At 44.0% G+C, this 25,370-nt stretch overlaps 1 protein-coding gene across 2 annotated transcripts; it reads left to right on the top strand.

Moving 5' to 3' along the window:
• Positions 1–5,659: 5,659 nt before the first annotated feature.
• On the top strand, positions 5,660–23,824 carry MTHFSD (methenyltetrahydrofolate synthetase domain containing). 2 transcript variants are annotated; one of them, XM_054079100.1, is made up of 8 exons: positions 5,660–5,725; positions 5,899–6,002; positions 8,561–8,674; positions 9,236–9,349; positions 11,447–11,537; positions 12,296–12,408; positions 12,623–12,748; positions 20,826–23,824. In XM_054079100.1, the coding sequence occupies exons 1-8, from the start codon at positions 5,698–5,700 to the stop codon at positions 21,339–21,341; spliced, it is 1,206 nt and encodes a 401-aa protein (XP_053935075.1). In that variant the 5' UTR covers positions 5,660–5,697; the 3' UTR covers positions 21,342–23,824. The 2 variants fall into 2 exon arrangements, with proteins under 2 accessions (XP_053935075.1, XP_053935076.1); XM_054079101.1 differs by lacking the exon at positions 8,561–8,674 and adding an exon at positions 8,401–8,514.
• Positions 23,825–25,370: the final 1,546 nt, after the last annotated feature.

Genomic DNA, 25,370 nt, shown 5'->3' with positions numbered 1-25,370 from the left:
CTTCTAAATATCTTTCTTTCCAGCCACAGAGCCCGGCGGTTCCTTGCCTGGAGCCGGGAAGGCCCCCTCATCCCTCCCCGAGCTCCTCTCCGGGGCAGGGGGCGTCTCGCCCGGCTCTGCCCCTGTCGCTGAGAGGTTCTCCTGCCTCTTCAGGACAGGTTTGAAGGGATTTTATTGTTATTTTCCTAAAAAGAAAACAGTGAGCGCACTTCAGTGTTATGGGTTTGGGTTTTCTTTTTTTTTCGTTCCGGCCACTGAAGTGGATTTTCTTGTGGCTGTGAAATCCGCCCCTCTGCCTTTTCTCTAATGGTTTCATTAGAGGCAATCAGAGCGGGACAATTAGGGACGCATGGTGACCAAGTGTAAACTTAAGGTATCGGGAAAAGTGCCACGAGCTGCCCTGTGCCACCCGGGAGAAGCGTGGATCTGCCCAGCTAAGAAAGAAAGGTGGGGGAAAAAAAAGCCATTTTCCCTCTTCCTGCTCGGCACAAAAAAAAAATAAAAAAGAAATAAAAAATCTAGTCACTGCAAAATCGATTCGAGCCCGAAGAGACCGAGATAAGGTTAAAATGAATTAGCTGTCAGTGCGGCAGGGTTCCTTCCCGCTGCTTCCCCCGAGCCCGCCTGCTCCTGCTCCGATTTCCCAGCGGTGATTTTTTGGTTTCTTACACTGTAATTCTGCCTTTCCCTCTTTGCAATTTGTGTGGCTTTGTAAGGCTTTAAACAAAGCTATTTCTTCCTTCTCCCGCAAAAGTCAGACTGCGATTTTTGCGGGTTGAGGAGACGAAGGGTCCCTTCCCCGCTCCAGCCGGGGCGGGAGGACGAGACCGCAGCGGCTCCGGCCGTGGGAACTCGCCGTGCTCTTAATTACCGGAGACTTTCTTAATAAGAAAGGAAACGATTTTATGCGATAACTGAGGGGGGAAAAAAAAATTAATTAAAAATAAAGAGTCAGCTCCTCTACAAGGAGGAATGGTCAAAACCACCCGCGACAGAAAAATTGATCGGAAATTTTCTTCGGGCGCTTCGAAATTGTTATTTAATTTTGGTGGAAATAAATGTCAAAGTCCTGGGAGGGTTTCATCAACGAGCAAACGGCCGGGAGGTTTTTATTAAAACAAATAGTAGTTCTGATACTTTTCATGTAAATGTACCGCTGTCGAGAAAGCATTTATTTTTTTTTTTCTGGAATACTTTGAGAACGACTTCACGTTTCTGTCTTCGGTTTTTAAGGAAATCAGATTTCTTATAAAATCTAGGGCGTTTTCTTAGCGTACACAAGGGTACACGGTTTCTTAAACAACGTAACTTTTTAAAGGCAGGAATTTAACTTGTTTAAAGGCGGGAATTTTTAACTGGAGCCGCTTGACCGAAGCCACTCCAGGAGTTGGGGTTCCTGGTGCTCTCTAGAGAAATAACCTCGACTGAATCTTACCTCTCCTCGGCTGAAAACTTCACCGAGATGGTTTTCTACAGAAAACCAAGCAGCAGCAAGAGGTCTTTGGTTGTTGCAGCTGAGAACTTAACAGAGATAAAATCAACGGGCTCAGGAAAGCTCAAACTTCAAATTGCAAGGAGATAAAAAATCATCACTACGAAAAATAACCAGCTTCCAACCCAGGGAGCGCAGAGAAGAGGGGTTTTTTTTTTCCGAGCAAGAGAGAAATAGGCACGGGGAAGGGGCTTTCTTCCCGGGATTTCTGCCTTGCTCTGCGGGGCTCCGGGAGCGGCGTTTGCCCGCGTTCGCCCCGCAGCCGCGGGGTCTCTCGCCGCAGCTTTCATTGCCCTCAGCGAGCGCCCGAGAGCAGCGGCCGGAGCGGGGGGTGCCCGGTGCTCACCTGCCCGCGCCACGGGCTGCGTGCGGCGTGTGCCGCCCCCCAGCGGGCAGAGCGGGGATCGCACCGCACCGGCGGCACCCCGGGGCCCGGCTGCGAGGGGCTGAGGGGCAGGGAAAGGGACGGGGGGGAAGGAGGAGAGGGAAAGGGACGGGGGACAGAGAGAGCGGGTCCAGGAAAAAGAGGGAGAGGGAAAAGCGGGCTGAGAGGAAAGAGAGCAAGAGGTGTGTGAAAGAGGATGGGGGGAAGAGAGAAAGAAAGCATGAGTGGCAGGGAGAGAAAGAGAGAAAGAGAGAGAGGAAGGGAGGAAGGAAGGAAGGGAGGAAGGAAAAAGAGAAGGGGAAAGGAAAGGAAAGGAAAGGAAAGGAAAGGAAAGGAAAGGAAAGGAAAGGAAAGGAAAGGAAAGGAAAGGAAAGGAAAGGAAAGGAAAGGAAAGGAAAGGAAAGGAAAGGAAAGGAAAGGAAAGGAAAGGAAAGGAAAGGAAAGGAGAAAGGAAAGGAAGAGAGAGGGAAGAAAGGAGAGAAAGAAAGAAATAGGAAAAAAAAAAGAAGAAAAAGAAAAGCTATATCCTAGCAAAGCAAACAGTGGCATCATTCTGGCTAAAACCCCTCAACGCAGGTGGCTTTCTGCTCATTCACCGTTTTTGCATCTGTATTTTGCATCTGCATTTGATTGACCCAGGACAGGGCACCCACCACTGGCTGCAAATGCCACACCATTTCCCAGCAGCAGGCAATGCTGTTGGGCTCAAACAGGTTTGCCCAGGCCAGCTCCACCTGCCCGCATCGGTCTCCTCTGTCAGGTTATTTCAAAGCCACAAAATCTGGTCAGGCTGTTTATTCATACATGGATACACCTTTCACAGTGGTCAGAAAGACTGGATTCTGGTACACAGCTAATATGCTGTATGAATGGAAACCTCAATTAAAATGTTGCCTTTAAGATTTGAAGACTATTTTTCATTTTCAATACTGAAAACCAAACAGGGCGATATCCTCAGTTCAGTGCTCCTCTTCAGGTATATTGCCTGTTTTCCATGGCTCCCCTGGAGTGTTCTCAGCGCTTCAGAGAAATGATTCCTGCAGCACAAAGAGCTTCTTTCTGCAATTGTTCATGCGGTTTGTGTTAACCTGGCATTCCCTTTTCTAGGTGTTTTCACAAATTGTGGTTGTTTCAAGCAAAAGCTGCATTTTGTCTCTTGTAGGAAAGCCCAGGATCCTTTTTTAAACCTTTCACTAAAGCATTCTATTCTATTCGGTTAAAAAAAAAGGATATCAGAAGTGATTTAGTCACCTCCAGTCAATTAATTCCATTTATAAGGATGTTGGTGGCCCTGTCTGCTTCCTCCTGAAAAGAGAGGCTTTCCAGTGGCATCTGTACAAGCCACGCCGGGCTGCTAGAGCTAACATTAAAGGATGTGTGACGGAAGAGACCCTGGAAAAGTAATTTAGGGCAAATTTCAGACCTCTAGACTCAGAGCAGAGAATTGAACCAGCAGAAGAGACACCACCTATCAGCAAACTCCTTATGTGCTTGAGGCAAAGTCCACTGATTTATAGAAAGTCACCTAAAGCCCTCTTCTTTGGAAGCCAGGAACAGCTTTACCGAGAGTCTTGCACGGAGGTTGGAGGCAGATGTAGGTGGTCTGGTTGGATCTCAGCGCCTCCTTGACCGTTAACATATTAATTAATTGGGCCGTTGCTACTTCACTCACTTTTCCTTCCTCAAAGGGGAAGAGGAATAGAGCGTATTGGAGTGGAAACACATCCCACGAGCTGCAGCGTGCCGATTTTGGGTGACAGCGGACAGACAGCCGGCACTGGCAGCCCAGGAGTGCAAATCACAATGCTGAATTACAGAGAGGCTGTAAATTGCTCACCAAAGGCTCGATCCTGAACTACTTGCAGATATCAAAGTCACTGGGAGTTTTCTGTGAGTAGGAAGTGGAAGAATGAGCTTCAAACATTTAGGCCCAGCTGCACATGGGTGGTCTATTATGCCTGGATAGGTTCCCACTGGCTCCAGCAGCACTCCGAGGTAGTGAAAAGGCTCTTCCTAAATGCACCCCATTGCAGAACCAGGGCTGCAAGTACTTTCTCTGAATGCTTACGAGGGACTTTGGTGGAAAGGTGAAGCCTCAGGCTCACCACAGCTGCTCCGCAGCTTTTAGCCCAACACACTGATATTAAACTGAGCTTGAAAAACACACATAGTTGGAAAGGGAAAGACTCCTGAACCCAGCGGAGTCCTGGCCTTTGATCCGCACTGTGAAAAAAACAGTTCGGCAATCAACAGCAGCCACAGAGAGAAAAGGAGTTTGCATCTGCCCAGCTACATCTGCAACTATTCAGAGAAGAGCATCCGAATTTGTTCCGCTTTTTGGTTGGCAGAGCAACAGTCAGCTCTGACGGTGGATGTGTGTCGGTAGCATCCAAGCCAAGCAGATTAGAAACCAAATTCAAAAGCCATTTCCCCCTCCTTTTCTCTGACACACTTTAAAATAAACCTCTGTTTCATTGTTCCCATGACCCTTCCATCCCACTCCGCTCAGGAATGTCGGGATTCTCAATGTCCTCCCTTTTCTTGGGGTAACTGTCGAATACATTAATTCTATAAATAATAAATCATGTGAACCATTTACTATCCTGTTAAACACAAGTGAGAAGTGTACTTTCTCAATGCTGGCAGACCTGGAAGCCCATATTAAGGCTGGATATTGCTTTATTTATGATCGGTCAATTTTAAAAGGAGAAGCAATTGATTTTGGAGTTTATTTTATGACAAGTGGGTGGGTATTTTTGATCGAAACACCACGGTACCTCTAGAACCCCGGGGGCACTCTCATGACATTAGCGATACGGCACATCCCTTTCTGTTTAACTTGAGATAGAGCGGTAAGGCTGCAGGTTTTGGGGTGCACAGCCCGTTGCAAGTTGCCCGTTGTTCCTGACCCAGGCTGGAGGACATCTGCCAGCTCAGAGCTGCAGGACACTGTCTGGAAGCTGCCTGTCAACGAAGATGCTCGGAGAAGGGACAGAGAGGCAAAGCAATGTTTTCCCTCGGCACACACTGTTGCACTGATACCGAAAATACCAGCAAATAAATCCTCCAAGACTCACTTTGGAGTTTTAGAAAGCGAACATCCTTTATCAGGCCTGGGCAACACGCAGGAGTGATCTCCATCAATCCTGTGCAGTGAGACAAGAGCTGGGGACAGGATATATTTCCCACTTACAAGCATATGTAACATTTTTTTCCCCAGAGATCTTTTATGCATATTCTACTGCTTTCCAAGGACTAATTTTAATGCTATTATGAACTTCATAAACATCAAAACTCTTGTTCATTTGGAGCTTTGGCTCCAGCTCTGCCTGCCCTTGCATTGGAGATGGGGAAAGGCTGCAAGCAGAGGCAGCTACAGAAAAAGAGGCATCTGCTCAGCACAGATCACACTGAACACGAGATGTTATCATCTCCAAAGAATGAACACTGTCTGGAAAACCACGGTGTGAAAGCAAACTTGCTGTCAGAGGGGCATTCTGCCTAACTTCCCCAAAAATTACAATTATTTTGATGAAACTTTATCTTAAATAAAAAATATTCCACTTTTTTCGTAACAACTACTTCTTCTACCAGCACCAGGGTTTCCTCAAGGCCTTTCCAAGGCAGAAGGAATCCTCGGCGGGAGCACGGGATTCCCTTTCCCCAGGGCTCTCCTCGCCCCTCCACGGGAACCCCCACGGCCACCATCCCCACCCCCCTTCGCCTTCGAGGCTTTTTGCTCCTTCCGCGCCGCCGTAGAAGCGAGCGCACGAGGGGGCGGAGCCAAAGCAAGCGGCACCTCCTCTCCCTCCGCGCCGCCATGGAGGGGGGCGTGCGGCTGCGCGCGGGTGAGCGGCGCGGGGGGGGGGGGCGCGGCGCGTGACGTCACGTCGCGGAGTGTGACGTCACGGCGCGGCGGGGGGCGCGAGGCGCGGCGCTGGGGGGGGAGGCGATGGCTGCCAGAGCGGTCGCAGCGCTCCCCCGTGAGGCGCCCGGCCGCCTCAGCTCCGCTCTCCCGCAGGTGCCTCCAAGCAGGATGTCCGGGAGAAGGTGTGGGAATACCTGGAGCGCAGCGGGCTGGCCGCCTTCCCGCGGCCCGTGCACCGCCGCATACCCAACTTTAAGGTAACGGCGGCCCCGGCCCCGCTGATTCTGCCCCTCTGCTTTGGTTGGACCCCCCCTTAGATCCAGCTCTAGAGCCCGCGGTACAGGAGGGTCCTGGAGCTCTTGGGGCGGGCCCAGAGGAGGCCACAAAAATGATCAAAGGCCTGGAACACCTCCCCTGAAGGGAGAAACTGAGAGAGTTGGGGTTGTGCAGCTTGGAAAAGAGGAGACTGCAAAGGCTACAGAGCTGATCTGATAGCTGGAGCACCTCTGGTGTGAGGACAGGCTGAGAGAGCTGGGGTTGTTCAGCCTGGAGAAAAAAGAGCTCCAGGGAGACCTTAGAGCAGCTCCCAAGACCTGAAGGGGCTACAGGAAAGCTGGGGAGGGGCTTTATCCAAGAGCATGGAGTGATAGTGGGAGCAGGAATGGCTTTAAATTGGAGGGGGGAAGATTTAGACTAGACATTAGCAAGGAATTCTTCACAGTGAGGGTAGTTAGGCATGGGCACAGGTGCCTGGAGAAGTTGTGGCTGCCCCGTCCCTGGAAGTGTTCAAGGCCATGTTGGGTGGACTCTTGAGCAGCCTGGTCTAGTGGGAACTGTCCCTGCCCGTGGCAGAGGCTCAGAACTAGGTGATCTTTGAGGTTCTTTCTAATCCAAACCATTTTGTAATTCTTTTTAGTAGGACATGAAGCAATAGGATAAGAGGTAATAGCTTTTAACTAAAAGAGGAGAAGTTAAGACTAAATATTACGTTGCCCAGAGAGGTTTTAGATGCCCCATCCCTGGAAACATTTGAGGTCAGGTTGGATGGGACTCTGAGCAACCTGAGTTGAAGATGTCCCTGCTCACTGAAGGGGGCGTGAGTAGATGACCTGTAAAGGTCCCTTCCAGCCCAAACCCTTATATGATTCTGTACCCTCAGCGTTGGGCCCCGCTCAGCTGTGAAGCCTGGAGCCCGGACTGGCAGGGCGCTTCAGCTTCTATGCCTGCTCCCCACCTGTCGCTGCAGCCCTCAAACAAGTGGCGGTGACCTGTACTGTGCAGCTGGTGAGCAATGGCAGAGTGGCAGAGCTCTGAAAAACGTCATGGCACAAACAGCACATATATAGAATTTACAGCTAATAAAGAAATGCAGGTATCTGTCCCTGTAAGACGTGGCAGGTGTGTGCTGCGTTTGAATTGGTGTGTAAAAAAGCACTGTGCGGTTGAGAAATCCACTTCTGGATAGGGAAATAGGTATTTGGAACTGGAGTTTACTCCCCAGGTCCTTTAGTAGGTCACTCATCTTATGGGACTTGACCTAGGAACATACGGCCTGCAGCTAAAATGTGAGTGGTGGCCAAAAATGTTGCTGTGCAGCTGGGGGAGAACCCTTCCTCCTGCTCTGCCTTCTTTGTGTCCCTTGTTTAATGGCTGGGAGGAAGAATCGTAGAATGTCCCGAGTTGGAAGGGGCCTACAAGGATAGAGTCCAATTCCTGTCCCTGCGTAGGACAATCCCAGCATTCACACCGTGTGTCTGAGGGCATTGTCCAAATGCTTCCTGAATATTGTCAGGCTTGGCGCCATGATCACTTCCCTGGCGAGCCTCTTCCAGTGCTCCACCACTCTCTGAGTGAAGAACTTTTTCCTAATATCTAACCCAAACCTCCCCTGGCACATCCCTGCCATTCCCTCAGGTCCTATCACTGCTCACCAGAGAGTGGGCTTTCAAGTATTCAGTTTCTCAGGCTTTAACATCTGCTTGCCGTAATTCAAGCTTAAGGTGTGGAGCCAGGAATCTGCCATATGTTGAAGAAAAAATGACCAAATAGCATCATGGGGATGTGTGTTGTGGGTTTTAACCCATAAGTACCATTAGGAGATGGGCTCTGCTTTTACTCATGGGACTTGCAGAAGCATTCTGCCTTAGTTTGGCACTGAGGTAAAATAAATGCTGAGGCAGGGGGAAGAAGCCTAAAGCGTCATCATGCCCTTAAGCAAGGGGATATCAGAGGAGGGTGTGCTCTGCTGAGCCTGAGCACCTTAAGAAGTGAATCTTCTGAGCCTTAGGTAAAGAGGGAGCCTTGTCCAGAAAGTCTTCATCCCAAAGTCTCTGACTATAGCTTGTGTTTAAAGGCATCTATTTGTATTCATTGGCTAAAAAGGGAAATTGGCCTTAAGCTTTCAGTTAGGTGTGAATGAGGGTGAAATCAGGCAAAGTGAGTGTACTCAAATCTCTTCTTTTTCTGAGACCTGCAAGGCATTAGTCAAACGCTCAGCATCTGATCCTGTCTATTTCCCATAGAACATCACAGAATTAGCAGTATGTCCCTCATTTTTAAAACTCAGAAGTCGGTTTCTCCATATCATGAAAGACTGTAAATTTCCCTTTTCTGCTGTGATACCCTTGGTGATGCGCTGATATCTTATGAAAACAGGGTGCCTCGCATGCTGCGGCAAGGCTTCTGAGTTTACAGGATTTCAGAGCTGCAAATACTGTAAAAGTAAATCCCGATGCTCCCCAGAAGAATGCTCGCTTTCTAGCACTGGAAGTAAGTGAATGCATTCTCTTCTCTCTCGATTCCTTTCTTCACACAGGGGTCTCACCAGGCTTGCTGCTCTGTTAAAGAGCTGGAAGTGTTCAACAGAGCCCGTGAGATTAAAGTGGATCCTGATAAACCCCTAGAAGGTGTTCGACTAGCTGCGCTGCAGGTAACGGCACCCTTGCACCCCTGAGGAGGCGAGTGGCCCAGCAGTGCAGCGCTTGGTGGCTTCTCGTTGTCACCACCTGCCATTTTTCTGGCAGGAGCTTTACCGGTCCTAAGCTGCATGACGTTGCTTGTGTAAGGATGTCTTTGCCTTTTTGGCAAAAATGGTGAAGGTGCAGGTAGGGTTTAGGGAGATAAGTATATTTATGTACAGCGATAGCTGTTCCACTGTCATTTTATCCTCATTTCCCAAAATGTGTTTAGGGCGCCGTGCCTCAGGTTGCCTTGCGTTTATCACAAGGTGAACGTGTGACAGGCCGACCTCAGATTTAGGCATATTTGCTCACTCATATGTGTTCCTTGTTTGCAGACATGCACTTTAGACCAATAGGCATGTTTTGCCATCTATTTCTTGAATGAAATCTTTTATGGAGTTTTGCCATACTGGAGGGGATTCATTTACGAGCACCACACAGCCAACAGCACTTCCTGCTCTGAAGCAGATGATTTGCCATATGGATAATACCCACCTCCTTTTAATGTGGTAATTTATTTTCTTACACAGGCAAAGAAGACTCTGTTGGTTCCCACACCACGTCTGAGAACTGGGCTGTTCAATAAGATTGTTCCACCTCCAGGTGCAACTAAGGAGATCCTGCGGATATGTGCCACATCTCAAGTAGGAATGAAAAATGGGGGAGGTCTGAATTAACTTGTAGAAGAGTGTTGTGTTTTGTCCAACCAGAGGCTGGAAACCTGTTGCTATCTAAAATACCATTCTGCTAGTATGTTATTCCTGGTTTTGTGTATACATCTACCATTAATAATTTCTTTTGTTTGTACTTAAATCATGAGGAAATTTAGTCTTTTTGCTATAATTTATTAACAGAATGGTATCACTACTTTGTGAATGCTTTATGCAAACTTGCAAGAAACTTTCATAGGTGAGTTAGATCTTTAGGTTTCTAATAAATAGTACTCATATATTCTGCGGTTTTGAGCTTGTGAAGCCTAGGAGGAACATTATAGTGAGTATGGTTTTTGCATAACCCAGTCAATGGAATATTAGGTGTTACTAAATGGGAAAGATCAGTTCTTTAGAATCCTAAGTCTAAAGAAACAGGAATTCTGTCATTTGCATCATCCGAGAAAGGAAAATGTGTGGTTTCTTTTGTGGCATGGGATGTTGCTGCCCCCATGTGTTAAAATATCATACTGTACCGCGGAAGTCATGGGCAGAGAAACCGGTGTTGTTTTATACACCTCTTCATTTGATATGAAAAAGTAAGTTCTATAAAATGAATTGGCCAGCTATATAGGGTTTATTTTCTTCTTAATCTCCTGCTAAGGGCAATAAAGTTCTACGGAGTCCTGTAAACAGCGGAGGGTTGTAAATGGATGGTAATTAGTTGTGACTTTCTTTGTTGGAATTTCTATTAAAGTCATTAACTAATTAAGCTTTTCAGGGTTGAAGAGCACTTTTGAAAGAGACCTTTCTCTTGATGTGTTTCAGGCCTCCTATCTGATCTGTGATCTTACCACCGTGGTCTGTTTTTGCCCCCAGCCCAGGGTACTAATGAATAAACCCTATTAGCAGTTTATATTTACAAAGCACTGTGCAAACAATTCTTTACCACATTGCTGCTAAGTGGGTAATGAGCCTTATAACTGTTAGTCAGCCACAAATTACTGCTCTTTTTGTTTTTATGCTTTACACAGAAAATATTTGGGTTTTTATTGTGAGGATTAACTTAGCACAAAGTTTAACTGGTGTGAGAAGGATTCACATTGTACTGGAAGTATGTATTAGGAGTGAATGTATCCTAAGATATCTTTCTAAAACTTTAATCCTCTGATGTTTGAAAGCCCAAGTAAACACCATTTTGCGTTTCTGCAGCTCTGTACAGAATTTTGTTAGAATATACTCTTTAGAGAGGACCCTAGAGAGGGATGGGTGGGAGGGAATGAGGGTGGAGAGAGTGGAAGAACGAAGGGGTGACAGGGCCATTTAAGGTTTTTCTTTCTACTTGCCAGGAGCAGTGTGGTTTTCTGTTCATTAGCATCTTAGAAGGTTGTGATAAAAACAACTCAGCTTTGCAGTGGCACATCCTGAATGATGATCACGCAGCAAAGTGTTAAGGAATATATTCTCAGGGAACACTTAAGCAGCTTTGGAAGGCGCATTTAAAGATACGTGTGCGGAGAAACTGGCGGTGCAGTGGATGCAGTGTGATTGGGATGCAGTGAGAGTGATGCAGCTTGTGTTCCCGGTTGTGCTCACTCAAGCATTTTGTGAGACTTCAGACAAGCAGCTCATCATCTTTATGCTGTACCTGTCTGTGTCTAAATTAACCATGCGAGTTAATTTAGGAATTTGTAGTGCTCTGATTCCTCATGGACATGAATTCACATATTATGACTTTAACTTAGTAGTAGTAGAATAGAAAGTATCATTTGCCCTAATTTTTTGAAATGTATGTCCAATAAAGGGCTTCAAATATGAGGTTTTGTTCCTAAATAAGTAACCTTGCTTGAAAAAGTGCCCACCTCCTTTAGCTCTCCTTGATGCGTGCCAAAATTCTTGTCAATGTAGTAGGGAATGTATTCTAGGATTCCCTAGAGGATAACTTTCCAGACATGTGCAGCTTGGCTATACATGGAAAAAACACTTTGAAATGTAGAGAGTTACTTGGATTTATCAACATGTTCTGGATTTCTGCCTCACTGTTTGGAAGACTCTGCTTTCTGCAAACTGAAAATTATTTTTTTCTTGCAGGGTATAAAAGAGTACAGTGTGCCTGTAGGTCTTGATGGGAAAGCACGAGTGGACTTGATTGTTGTAGGATCAGTGGCTGTCTCTGAAAACGGTAAGACAAAGCCTTTTAAGCTTTTCAGGAGGGTCTTCGGTCACAATTCACAATGTCAGTAGGCTACACTACATGTTCCATATGGCAGACCTGAATGTGTCTTTGGAACTGAGTTATGGTCTTGAGTTCTGTCACTTCTGTGTGACAAGTCACTGATCCCAATCCAATCAGAAAGAATCAATGCCCTGCTTTACAACAGTGCCACTGAGACTTAGTGGGCAGTGAGCAGTGTGGTTTAGAGCATGCGGGCCAGTGTTTTGGCCTTCAGTAAAACTATTTTTCAAAGAAAACAGGGCTCTGTGTTCAGAAGATCTGCTGCGCTCTCACAGGTTGTGTGAAAGGAGATGTGTTACAGCTGCTGATTCGGTACCTATTTGGGGGTCAGATTTTGTGTCTTCTGGTGTTTTGAAGCCCTGCTGGCAGTGAAAAATTTTCCATTGCCTAAAAATAACAGGCTCTTTCTGTGTGACCCAAGCTTCTCTTCACCCACATTAAGTTAACCTATGTTTGACATGAAAAGAGAGTTCTAATTACAGTGGGTAAATTGGCTCCTGTGTGAACTGAAGTCAACTAAATTTGGCTTATTCTGAATGGGCGGCTTCTGCATTCCTTGAGGAGTTCATTTAAACTAATGATTTATTTTAATTTCAGTGCTGATTCCAAGGAAAGTCTCGTTCCGTGAGACATGATCTGAATTTTTCCTGAGTTACAACTCTGTGCTTGGTTTATCGGTCACCATTTTCTTTTGTGTGTTTTAGGCTGGAGAATCGGAAAAGGGGAAGGTTATGCAGACATGGAATATGCAATGATGGTGTCAATGGGTGCAGTGCAGGAGGATACACCTGTAATTACTATTGTGCATGACTGTCAGGTAAGTTAAAATGTCCACTCTCAAGTGATGAGTCAGTACTGTGTGATACTGAATGGTATGTCTGAAGAAGAGACTTAGAATGATGTTACTGTAGCATCTTTACTTTGTTTCCACTGTCATTGACAGATTTTCATATGTTGCGAGACATCAGGAATGCTGTGCAATTTTAGTGAATTTGTTTTTAACTCTTTACCAAATCTCTTATTCCATGTAGGTGGTTGACATAGCAGAAGAGCTTCTTGATGATCATGATTTGACTGTGGATTATATACTCACTCCAACAAGGACTATCAAGACTAATTGCAGACGACCAAAACCTCAGGGAATATTATGGCATAAGGCAAGTTACCTCTGCTCACAGTGTCTTACTGACGTTCTGTTTATAAGTCCCTCATTTTTACATATAAACACATTTGTTGTATTAGAAATACAAGGAGCAAATGTATTTATCAGATGAAACAAATCAGCAGCATCTGTGTTCAGCTTTTATAAATGGTAATGGTGAGGAGGAGAAATATATTATTGAAGTAGAGGTTGCCGTATCAAATAGATTATAGGGTGAGAGTCATTGGAAACGTCATTTGTGGATTTTTGAAACGGATGTGGTTTCTTGTATTGTTTTAGCTATAATAGTCTACTTTGGCTGAGGGGTTTCTCCACCGTACGTGCTCAGTATTTTCCTCTGTGCTCATTGAAATTGGCTCTGTTAATTTTCTGGAGACAGTACCATAGAGAAAACTTTATGGCATTAGGCTGTATGGAATGAATGGAATATGTGCTGCTGTGATTGCGAAAGGAAAGCATGAACTAGTGGCTGGTTTGCGTAGCAGATGTATGAGATGAACTTTGAAAGGACAGAGGAATTTGTGGCTGGAGCTTGGTTTTAGGTGGAGGAATAGTGACTTTATGCTGCTTTAAATGATGAATCATTTTTGATTGATAAATATTGTTTCATGGGTTTGGCTCACCCTACCCCAAGATTGTCTGCAACTTTAGCAGCTTCACAAATGGTTTCAGAAAAGTGTTTAGTGAATTGTTTTACTGGAAGCTCATGCTGGGAAAACTTTCTCTTTGTCATTAGACTTTCATTCCTAAAATCATCCAGTTAGGGAGCAGACACAATCCCGCATGATTGAGTAACAGTAGGAACACTGACATGAGGAATAGTATAGCCATGTCTCGCAGAAACCACTGAGGAATTACTAGTGAATACTTCTAGAGAAATCAAGAATTGCTTGTTAAGCATTTGCCAGCCAGTAAAAAGAGTTAAGTTTGTTAAGGTGGTGTATCTACAACAAACAAACAATTCTAGCCAGTACTATTTTTATTCCTGTGGTGGGAGAGTATTTCACCCTGCCTGTGGTTGAGGATTTGAGGTTATAAATAAATAAATAAAAGCTCTGCCTGTACTAGAGCATTTTTTCCATTGAATTATTTTTGAATCATAATTTTTTTAGGATATTATTGAATACAATTGTTTTGAAGGCCTGCCCCTTGTGCTCCATCCGTCTTGCCAACATACTTTTGATCACAGTCTGTCTGTCTTTATTGTCAGACTTCAGTTTCAATAAGAGGCCTTGCTAACACTTCTTTTTTTTTCTGTCTGATTCCTTTAGCAGCAACATTTTTCCAAGGTCTGTGGAACGCAGTCTTTTGCAGGGGCTGTTGAGTTTTTGTGGAACTTTTAGGACTCATGAAAAGTCAGTCAGTTCCAAGCGATGTATCAAATTCAATGTTAACTTTGCATTTCTTTGCTTTTCAGAGAAAAAAAGAATCAGTATCATATATGATTATATATTAATAATATATCAAACTAACGAAGTATCTGCTACAACTTTACATTAGAGTTCAGCTCTCACTGAATTTTCTACAGCTTTCACTGAGAAAGGAGCACCTTACACAATTGAGCCTTTTTTTTGAATATTTGAATGCTTATTTAGCACCTAAAACTGCTCTTGGCTGTTCTTCAGAGTGTGCGTTGATTAGATCAGAATATTGGAAGATGCTAGCCAGATTAGGGATAATCGTTACGTTTCTGTTGTTTTGGGACAAGAATGAATTTTCATGTCTGTATGAAGAAGAGATAAATTAGCTTTATTCTTTCACAGGGAGCTGAACAACTTCTGTATGTTTTGTTTGTGGTGTGTATGATCAGCTTGGGCACAGAGGGTCTTGGTGGTGGGAGGTCTAGTTAATCAACAGGGTGTTAAGAATGAGGGATTTGATACAGGTTATTTAAGTGTTTGTCCTTTGACTTTTTCTGGCTGCTTCTACATCCTTTTTTCCTCCTTTTCTCTGCACCCTTTTCTCCTTCAAATCCTGGCTTTGCTGGTGCATTCCTGTTCCTCCCAGCAAACTAAATTAACTAAGAGGTAATGAGTAAATAAATAGACTACTTGTAAATCTGGTGTTTTGTCAACAGAAAGTAGCTTAACTTCTTTGTTAAGGTGTGTGGTGTGTAAAATACATTGCAAAAAAGTTCATCCTTCAGGAACGTGGCTGCATCAAGACAAGACAATTATTTTAAGACCTTAAATTTAAGGTGTTTGCAAACATGTGATTATAGCTGAGTATTGTTGTAGTAAAGGACGTGCTTTCCTCATTCTGTTAGGATAAATAGCTTGTAATGCATACACTGTGTTTTGAGCTCGAAAGAGGCAAGAGGTACGATGCGTTTTGTTTGCAGCAAACCAAACGCCTATCTCCAGGCTAGATTTCTGTGCTCAAAGAGGTACTGCATTTTCCTGGAGTGTTTTTGTTTGTTATTTGCTATGTAGGAAGGAAGTAGTGTGTCAGATGTGGGGACTGGGTAAATAGGTGTTACTCTGTGAATAAATGATTCACTTCTAGGGGTAACTGGCATGACTTGTCCTCAGTTGCCTCTTTTCAGTTCTTCTTAGTGCAGAATTTCCAGCTGAGCTATTTCTTGATGTCGGGGAGGTATGATTTTCCCAATGGGAAAATGTGAATTACTTGCTGTGATTTGTGTCACAGAAAAAAAAAGATTTAAAGACTTCCAGGAAAGTACAAGAGATGCAATATTATTAATACCAGAGAAACATTATCAAAGTCAGCGCTGGGCTCTCTAGAAACACTTCTAAATACAAAGGCAGTACTGGAGTGTTGTATATGGATAAGTTTTCTGCGTCTGAGTTCAGGGTTTTGAAAAATTAGAATGTGCTCGTGGAGGACAAGCAAGAGCTGCTCTGGGAAAACTTTATTTGGATGCCAGTGGAGAATTACTTGGCTGCATCTGTCTTGAAAATCTAACCCATTGTTTCTGGGAACTCTAAATTCATGCAATGACTTAACTTTCTCATGTAGTATTTTGTATGGGTAGCTGTGATCTTTATCTGTGACGCTGTCTATTATATCTGTCATAATTATGTAGTTCTTTGTGCTGTGCTTGTTTTAAATTGAAACTATACAGACCAATAAAGTGTACGGGGTCGTGAGTAGGGAGGTGAGAGTAGTTAGAAAAATCGCTAGATTTTTAGCAACCATTTCCCTCTGTTTCTTTAATGCTTCTCTCGCTGTGGATTTTATAGAAGTAGGAAAAGATTTTTCATGATATTAACTGAGGGGAATCCCTGGGTCTAATGTTGAATGAGTTTACTACATAGTGGCAGAAATGGAAACTATCTGACAACACACTTTTGATTTGGGTCAGTGATAGAATATTTGGAAAGTAAAATCATGTTGTTTTAAAGCTCAAAAAATTCACACATTCCAGCTGGCAAAACCTTCAGCAGGGACACAATATTGGCATAAGAAGAAAATTGCGGTTAGTTTAGCCAAGGTTTTGTTTTGTTTCTTGAGGGATAGCGTGAGCACAACATGCTACAACCACGCATGGTTAAGCATCTCAGCACCTTTGCAAATCTGACCCTTGCTGCAGAGTCTGTGGAATTAGTTTTTGCTGATGGATTACAAATGTGGGTTGCATAAGTTTTTCCTGAGGGACACCAGCAGACTTCATGGGCTGCAAGCTCCAGAAATATGCCCTCAGATTGTGTGAACATATTTGGACATTTTGTGCAAATGAATGACAAAATGTTGAACTGTGCTGGCCCGTCCCAGCTGTCTTGGCTTTGTCTGTGCTTTAAACCCCTGTGAGCTCGATGCTTCTTGAAGCAAGTGACTGATTAAGGAGACAACAAAGACTGACAACATGAGAAGTGGGCTCTGTCCTGGAGGCCTTTATGAAGAGTCTTTGGTCAGACACCCTTTGGGGTGGGCAAAGATGAATCTTTCCAACACCTTCTGTCTACCAGCATCAATACTTGGAAGGGCTGGTGAATCTGCTGTACTAAAGAGTATTTGGTTTTATTCACAGCCTTCCAGAGCAGGGCAGCAGCAACATCTGTCTCCATCCTGAGCCACATGTTCTTATGTCAGTTGGTTCATGCAGATAGGTGGCTGTGTGAAGCAGAATTAAATAGCAGACTTCGCTTGCTCTCCAATCCATAGCTGTCCTTCCCTCATCTGCCATACATCAGAACTGCACTGCCTCTGCTGCCAGGGAAATCAAAGTGGTGTTTGGCTTGGCCTGCACTGTATCAGGGGTCAGCATTACTCATTCTGTCAGAGGACAAACACATCTTTCATTTTCCCCAGCAAAATATTGAAAGTGGCTAGGTCCACTGTTCTGGAATAACAGAGGTTGAAGAGAGCCCCGATGTTCCAGCAGAGCTGTTGCAGAAGTCCATCTGCCACTACATTGTTTTGGGACCAGACCAGGTGTTGTAAGACTGCATGCCTGGGGTTAAGTGCTGGGAGATTTGTATTGGCAGTCAGCATCCAAGACTCTGTTTTCTTCAGGTTTCTGTCAGATAGGGGCCACGTTTCCCTTCGCAGCTCTTTTCCCATAGCCTGGTAATTGTGTGCCAGAAGAATTCATCTACCCTGCTGTCCTCTTTCCCCAAAGCTCTCCCAGCAGTGGCAGGGAGTGGGCAGGATTGTTAAATGATTAATTGCCTTTAGTGGAGTTATTTTTAACCTGAATCACTTTTGTTACTGAATTCATAGCACAGACCCACAAGCACTTCTGTTGGCCAACCCCAGAGGGCTGAAGTATGGAACTGGCCTGGGAATTGGTGGTCAAGGGATAATGGGAAACTTCTTCAGCTGGCTTCACTGCCAAAGCCAATAATTTAGCTAAATCCCAGCACTCAATACAAAGTTTACAAACATCAATAAATGGTTTGGTCTTGGCTTTATAGGAATGGGGAGAGCAAGGGAAGAAGCTTCCACTGCTGGGTTTGCCCAGGTCTGCATAACTGGATTAACTAGACTTGAGGTAGAACCCAAGTCCCTTGCATCCTGGCTTAGCCTAAAGCAGTAGGCAAGGCTGGGAGTGACCAGTCGGCATAGGACCAAGAAACGTGCAGCTTGTTTGAAAGAGAGGAGGAATATCTTTGGCCTCTCTCCGCATGGAAATAAATCATTGCAATCCTTCACAGCTCACAAGACAAAAGAAACTTTTTGCATGATCATAATTAGCAACACATTGTACTACCACAGAGTTCTTTTGTTTGCTATTTTGCAACAAAGCAGAGCAAGCTTTTTCCTCCTATGCCACCCACTGCCCTCTTTGCCCTTTTGGCTCTCACCCCCGACACCTCAAAAAAGGTAGTGAATTAGGTTTTTTAATTAAAACTCTGAAATGCCAAACCAAATTTCTGCCTTTCTTTGACATCAAAGTGGTGGAAAATAGAAAAGGATTTAGGAGGTTTGACCCAGCTGAGATTCTTCTAGACCCTGGGGAAACAGCCCTTAAGATAAATCCTCTGTCTCTTTTGTGGCAGAAGGATGTCAGTTGGCAGTGTCAGAACTTGTCTAAAGTATTTTTTTTACAGAACGTTTTCTATTACAAAAAAAATCCAAGTGGCAAATCAACTGCCTTTGTTGCTTTAACACCGCAAAGGCTACTTCCTATTATAGCTGTGTGGGGCTGAAGGTAAGGTAATGGTAGGTTCATTTCATGGTAGTGATTGATCAAAACTTCAGCTTTTATAGTAAACAACAGTTCATAGCCCTTACGAAGACATGTATGCTGTTGTAACTGCATCTTCCTGAGTTGGCAGGGAATTTGAAACGGGAGCTTCAAGAGCTCCAGTCAGATGCCAAAAGTTGGTCACTCTAGTGAGAGGAGAGGCCATGTTGAAGCCTGGCCAGGTGAAGGTTTATGGAAAGTGTGCTGGCCCTTGGATTATCTAAATCCTCTCCTTGGTTTGTCCTTGAAAGACAGAGAGATCATCCAGAGATCATTCCAGAGATCATAATCTCATTGCTCATCTCTTTGATTCCCTTAATCTACCAAGTGTTGAGGGCTTGCCCTTGGTGATGTTGACCTTTCTAACTAAACATCCATTCCGTGCCTTGGGAACTGAGTTTAATTTCAGGTTGAAAGGAACTGTACGTGCAGTTGGTAATAGGTTGAGGTTATGCTTTGGGCAGAGGAGTGATTAGTTGCATGAGAACAGAAAAATGTTTTCCTGTTTAGTTTAATTAGCATAGAGCTTACATTTGATGTAGAAATTTGACAGAGGACAACAAATGTTCCTAGTTGTTGGCCAGTAAAAACAAAGTAAGATGGCTTCAGCCATTGGTTTGATGCTGTATCGACCAGGAAAGGCGAGTTTGCTGTCAAACACAGCAGTCTGAATCTTGGATGAGAAAAACACATCAGTCCAAGAATCCACAGAGCACTAACTCTTCAAAATCTGAAAATGGCATGTACCTTTCAAAGTGTGGAGGCTCCCAGAGCCCCAGAGGAAGTCCTTGCCTTCTGTACTGGCTGCCAGCTCAGGCCAGATTTGTTCAGAAATTGTTCTCAGTTATAAAGTTGCTTGATTCCAGACACCTTGACTCTGGCTCTGCAGTGTGGCAGAATGGAGGTGGCCTCTGCCGATGCTGGTTAGTCTTATTCTGCTCTCTGATATATTAACAAGGTAGAGCTAGGACAGGCTTTGTGTAAATTGTATTTTTATTTAGCTTCAGCCTGTAAAATAAAACCTGCTTGTTTGCTCCTCAGAAGAGGTGGCCTAGGAAATGTTTAAAAGACCTCTGTTGACTGGCTTTCCTGTTACTTAAACCTAATGTTGCCCCTACTCTATCCTCGATGTTGCTCAAAGTCACTTCAGAGCTGGGTTACTTCCCCTAGAGATCTGTAAATTTTAGACTTTGTGTGGTGCAGCCAGATCCAAGCAAAAATTGTAGAACCAGGAATTTAGGGGCTCTGAGATGAGAGAGATCTGAGCTAGGAGATTTGCAGGCATACTCTAGCCAGGATATGCTGTTGTTGGTCCAGCACAGCCTGCTGAGAAGTAGTGGCTCATAAGCTTAGTTGCAATATCCTGCTGGAGTGGCTTTTTCACACTGTGTGGGCTACTAGCTTGTGTCTCTTCTAGTTCAGGCATTGCTTCCCTAGGCTCTGTTTTGCTCCCTGAATTTAAGAATTGGATCTTGTGTTGATGGATGTTCTGCTTGTCCAGCAGCCAAGTATGAATTATTCCTCCTTCCAACTACAGTCTATAAGCCAAGAGCTAGACCGCATGAGCTGGAGAACCACTGCGTTTCCTGCCAGTCACTGAGTGCAGCCTGGGGCATCTCATGGCTGAGATGGATAGGGTTCAGCTGTTGAGAGGAAGAGCCCTTCCAGGGAAGCTGCTTATGAACTGGAGATGGATGGAGGGGATAGAGGGTTCACAGTTTTGAAGTATAGTGTCCCGGCGCTCTTCCGTTCTGTGATCCAACCCAGCAGACTGGTGTGGGATCTGATGAGTAGCTGCGGGTGATGTGTGAGGTCAAATGACAAGAGGGAGGCTGTGGTGATGTGCCGCAGCCAGAGAGCGTGCCTCCAGCTGGGCCCACACTCGTAGGAGCCCCGCTACAAGGCACGCTCCCCAGCTGCAAGCTTAACACCATCAGCTCTCCCCATTGTATGACCCAGCCTACGGGATATCCTGTTTTGGGGAAAAAGAGTGCAAGGAGGTCTGCAGAATGAAAGTGTCTGATGAACTCTGTAGGCATGTAAGATTCTGCCAGAGCAGAAACGCAGCCCTTGGTCAAAGCAAATATTAAGGGTTAACAATGAGAATGCAAATCTGAAAGCACTCTGATAAATAAATGTCAAAATCGAATAGTTCTGAGTTTGGTTTTGATTTTCCTACTGCATCCACATTGTGCTGCTTGCTTAAAGAGTAACGTGTTTATTTTTGTCCTGCAGTGAGTATTTAGGGAGCAACTTCAGAATCGGGCCAGCAATTAGTACCATTTTCAATGCTCTGGCACTCTGAATGGTAGCAACATAATAAGGTTCATCTCTTTTTATGGCTCTAATGGGTCCTGATGGCCTTCTCCCTTTTCTGGAAGGAGAGAAATCTCATAATTGTATCTGTCTTCCTCCTTTTTAGGTCAGCTATGAAATGCTGGAAAAAATCCCGATCCTGAAGAGTCTTCGATACAGAGAGAAGCAGACCGGCAAGGATGTTACCCTCCAAGATGAACATTCAGACTTGGCAAATGCCAACACACCAGCAGTGTTTAATGAGATGGCAATGGCTGAAAATACAAGACCGCAGGCTGCAACGGGCTCGGCTCAACTAGGACAATGTTATGTTGAAAGTGATTCTTTAAGTCCTCAATTAGAGGGATCTGGCATGATTACTACTGTGTATGTGGGGAACATACCTCCCAGCATAAGAGTGAGCGAGCTGAAATGTGCTTTAAGGGAATTCCACACAACTCCTTTACGACTGAATTGGCAAGGAGCACAGCACAGGGCTTTTCTCGATTACAAGGATAAAGCAGCCGCGGAGAGTGCTGTATCCTCTTTGAAAGGCTTGAGCCTTGGGGGTAATACTTTGCGAGTGGAGCTGGCCAAGAATCAGAGACGCAAAGGGCAAGTAGAAATCAATAGTCAGAAATGAATATGAATAGAGGAAAAATAGGCGTGTTTTCGTTGTTTTGTGAGAAGCCAACTTAAATTTTCAAGGATATTAATGTATCCTCTGATTTCTGCAGGCTAAACAACAAAGTGCAAAGCCAACTTTTCAAACAGATGAGGCATACATCTCACAGCTGACTTGCCTACCTCCTTCATGCCATTGTACGTGCAAAGTGTATTTGTCAAGACATCTGACATAGGAGCTGTTTCTCTAAACAGATGTCCACAAAGTACCTACACTCCGTAGTTTTGTTTTTTTATTGGCTGGGGATTGATTTGCTCTTCGGTGTGTGCATTCTTTAGGCCTGGATCAAAAACCTGCCCCTTAGTAGCTGTGTGCAGCCACATGTAATGAGGTGATTATGTTCTGTCATCTAAAGGTTTTACCTGCAAATTTGTTCTCATGAGCTTAAAAGACAGCTGCAGAAAATCTGTCTTAAGAGTTACTAAAAAATGGGGTTTCCCTGTTGGGAGTTTTCAGCATATTTTTCCTTAAAATGGCCAGGGTGAGTGATTGTCCTTTCATGCTCTTGAAGAACGGCTGTGGAAACACTAGCTCAGCCACTGAGTTCTAGTAATAGCTGTTAACATCAGGTGGAAGAGTTCATAGCCCTTTTCTTAGCTTTATTTTGTTAATTCAGCCATTTATTTCAGTCTGGCAGAGGAAAGTGAAGACCGTTTTTCTCCTCTGTTTTTCCCCAAAACACTTCAGGTCCCTTATTCATAAATGCAGATCATTATAAAATAGATGCTTTTTCTGATTATCTTGTCCCTTATGATTTGATGTGATTCCATTGCCTCTGTGAAATGATATTAATATTAATCATTGTAGTGGAAATGAAATGGAAATGGACTGTGGACAGACCACAGTCAAAACTTGTGGGTGACTAGCTGGTATGGAGTTGTTTGAAGAGTTACTGGAGATAAACAAAACTTGTTCCCGCTGTGCCTTTGTCACAACCAGTGTGGTCTTCCTGCATCCACAACATCAGACAACGATGACGGTTAGACGGCAGCACTGGCAACTGTTCATTGTGAAAGTGCTATCAAGTGCTAGCTTGAACAGTAAGATTTGCACACACATGAACATTCGCTTATGGTGAGAATGATGGTTTATTTGGTATGGCTTTTATTACATCTTTTTTTCCTTTGGTTTCCTGTTCCTGAAAAACAAGTTGAATTTTGGCTGAACCATCCTTTCCAAACAGAAGCACTTTTGCCATTGATGCTGGGCACATATTCAAAATAAGCATCTAAATGGATATTTTTTAAGTATAAGTTGGAAACTTTTTTAGCTACAGGGTACTGTTAAGTATATTTTAAGCACGTTATTGTGCCTCAAGGGCCAGACATTTCATGCAGTATTAAATAAAAAAGTTCTCATCGTTATCTTGTACTCTGTACAGAGGTGCTCAAGGGAGGCATTGTTTTGAGTTCCTGTAAGGTCAACAAAGGAAAGGTTTCTGAAAAAAAAACATAGTGCTGTGCTCTAAAATGCTCTCTTTTTCTCCAGCTCAAAATTATTCAGTATCACTTAGTCTGAATTAAAACATAAGTACTGTGGAGTACTGTGTGTCAGTAGTTGCGCACTTCACCGGTAAGCAGGGGTTATATTACTGCTCAAACATACTCATTACATCATGAGCTTAGAAAGCAGAGGAAAGAAAAGCAAAAAACTAATTATACATCACTGCTTTCCCCTTCCAAATGTCGGCAAATTAAGTAACGTGATCATTTGATGTTCTTTTTGACTTGTGCAACGTTGCTTGCTTTGGTGAAGATGCCCAGGCGACCTTAGCAGTTAAAAAGCAGTTATTCTGCCAATGAAAACTTCCAGCATTTCAGACTTCCCCACTTGCATTATAGATTGAACCAGCCTTTTCTGGTCAACTTTGTACAAATTTAACCCTCTACCTTATTTCTTTTCTTAACATCTGAAGTTTCAGTGCAGATCATTTACGTGGTACATAAATGTGTTGCTTGCTTGCTTTGCTCTGAACAGCGCGTGCAGACAGTGGCCAGTTTTATTTGGACAAGCATGTCTAGATGGTTTGTGTTTGCAATTGTGGTTCTGTGTGTAACCCACGGGGCGTGCTGTGCTGGGTCTATGTCCAACTGGGGAGATCTCTGCAGTTCTCTTCCAGCCTCTCCCTTTTTCTGTCATGTATTGTGAGGCCACATTTCACAGTGCTACCTAGCACCTTGTTACTTTCCCAGTAGGCAATTAACAGTCTGAACCACACTATGGAGCAGATATTAACTAGAGAGAAGTATGCAACTGTACTTAGTCTCACAGAAGAAAAATAATAACTATACACATAAGCCATTGCACTGTTCATTAGCATTCTGGATAGTCTGGGATAATTACGTTGTTACTATGATATTTGTATTTCCAATTTATGTAGTCATTTTGATGCAGTTATTAATAAACAGCAGGTCTTTTGGGCCTTACCTTCTTAAAGTCATTAAAGAGCATTTGTAATTCAAAGTAGCAGCTGTTCCAGTGGGAGTTTGGCAGTCTGTTGCAAACCTATCCACACCAGCAGCTTCAGCGAATCAGTAGCAACTAAAGTGCAGGTACAAGTTCCTTTCTGTCATCTCTGTTTCAAGAACAGCAACTGTGGAAAAGGAATTAGTACAGGCAGCTGTTGAAAATAGAGCCTGAAGCTGCAGAAGGCTCAGCAGCGTTCAGAGCTTCTGCAGAGGTTTAATAGCGAGGGGTTACGTGGAGACAAAACAGCAGTCCTCCGAAATCACCTTTGGGTTGCTATAGGATCGGCACAGGGAAAACAAGGACCTGAATACTTACATTCTGAAAAAAAAAGAAAAGCGGCATGACTTGCAGCAAAGTTGATAAGCTTACCTGTGAGAGGAGGGAGGATATAGCTTATGCTTTATGAAATGTCTCGTGTACCAACACAGGAGGAGTTTGAGCCTGGACACTGAAGTCAATGCAATTTCTGTCTTGGACAGCAAGGGAGGTATTGACAAGGATGAGTTCCTTACTGCTGCTTGAGAAGTTGCTCATCTTTAGCTAAAAGACATTCAATGCAAGATGTTAAATTGCTATTTAATTAAATAATGCAATACTGCCCAAGGCACATGCCTGCATGGCCTTCTGGTGTCTTTAGCTGTATGATGTGGAGTGTTTCTTGTGGCCTGACCAAGTTCCTACTTGAGAAAACAGCAGATTTTGAAGAAAAAGTGAATGGGGCAGTCTGCATCTCTTAGATCTATTGTTTCAGGCTCTCTGCATGCTCAGGAAGAGATCGGTTATACATGAGCCACTTCTAACTTTGCTCAAAATCCAAAAAACTCCAAAATGCAATATATTTTAGTGAATCCTTGGACTCTGATCTCAATGAAACTCAAGGAAAGGAAGCCTACCGACAATTAAACCAAAGCGTCCATGCCCTGATGAATTTACAGTCTGAATTAACAGGTTTTAAAGATGAGGACCTTTACTCAAGTAATAAATAATTATTCATTTTGTGCCTATTGTAGTTGTGGCAATGCAATTAGCAGGTAGGTTGAGGTGGATACTGGCCTTACATCCCCTCTTTATTGCTCTGACTGAAGCACCAGTCCAGGACAACAGAAGCCTTGAGCTTCAAGCCCGTCCTCTGTAATGGCATTTCTGTGACGACTTGTGACTGAAACAATGGGAAGGATGTATCTTTAAGCACTTAACCCCTGGTCTTTTTCTATAAGGATATAAGCAAGACTGTCATAAAAACATCCACAATGACCAGGACATGCCTGGACGCTGCAGAAAAGTTTGAAGCGGTGGTGATAGATGGGTAGTCTGCTTTTAATAGGAAATGAAGTGATCCCTAACACAGACTTGATTTTAGATCACTTGCAGCAGCAGAGGAGGCTGCGTTTCACTGCTGTGCGATGAGAAGAAAAGTTCAGCAGTACAATGGGAAATACTTTACTGAGCCAACTTTGTTCAGAAGCAATTAAAAATGAGGTCTTTCTATTCTCTGCGCAGCCTGATGTCCTCGCTTGT

This window comes from Cuculus canorus, chromosome 13, assembly GCF_017976375.1.
Source record: "Cuculus canorus isolate bCucCan1 chromosome 13, bCucCan1.pri, whole genome shotgun sequence".
Lineage (NCBI taxonomy): Eukaryota > Metazoa > Chordata > Aves > Cuculiformes > Cuculidae > Cuculus > Cuculus canorus.
This window is presented reverse-complemented; position numbering and strand designations above follow the sequence as displayed.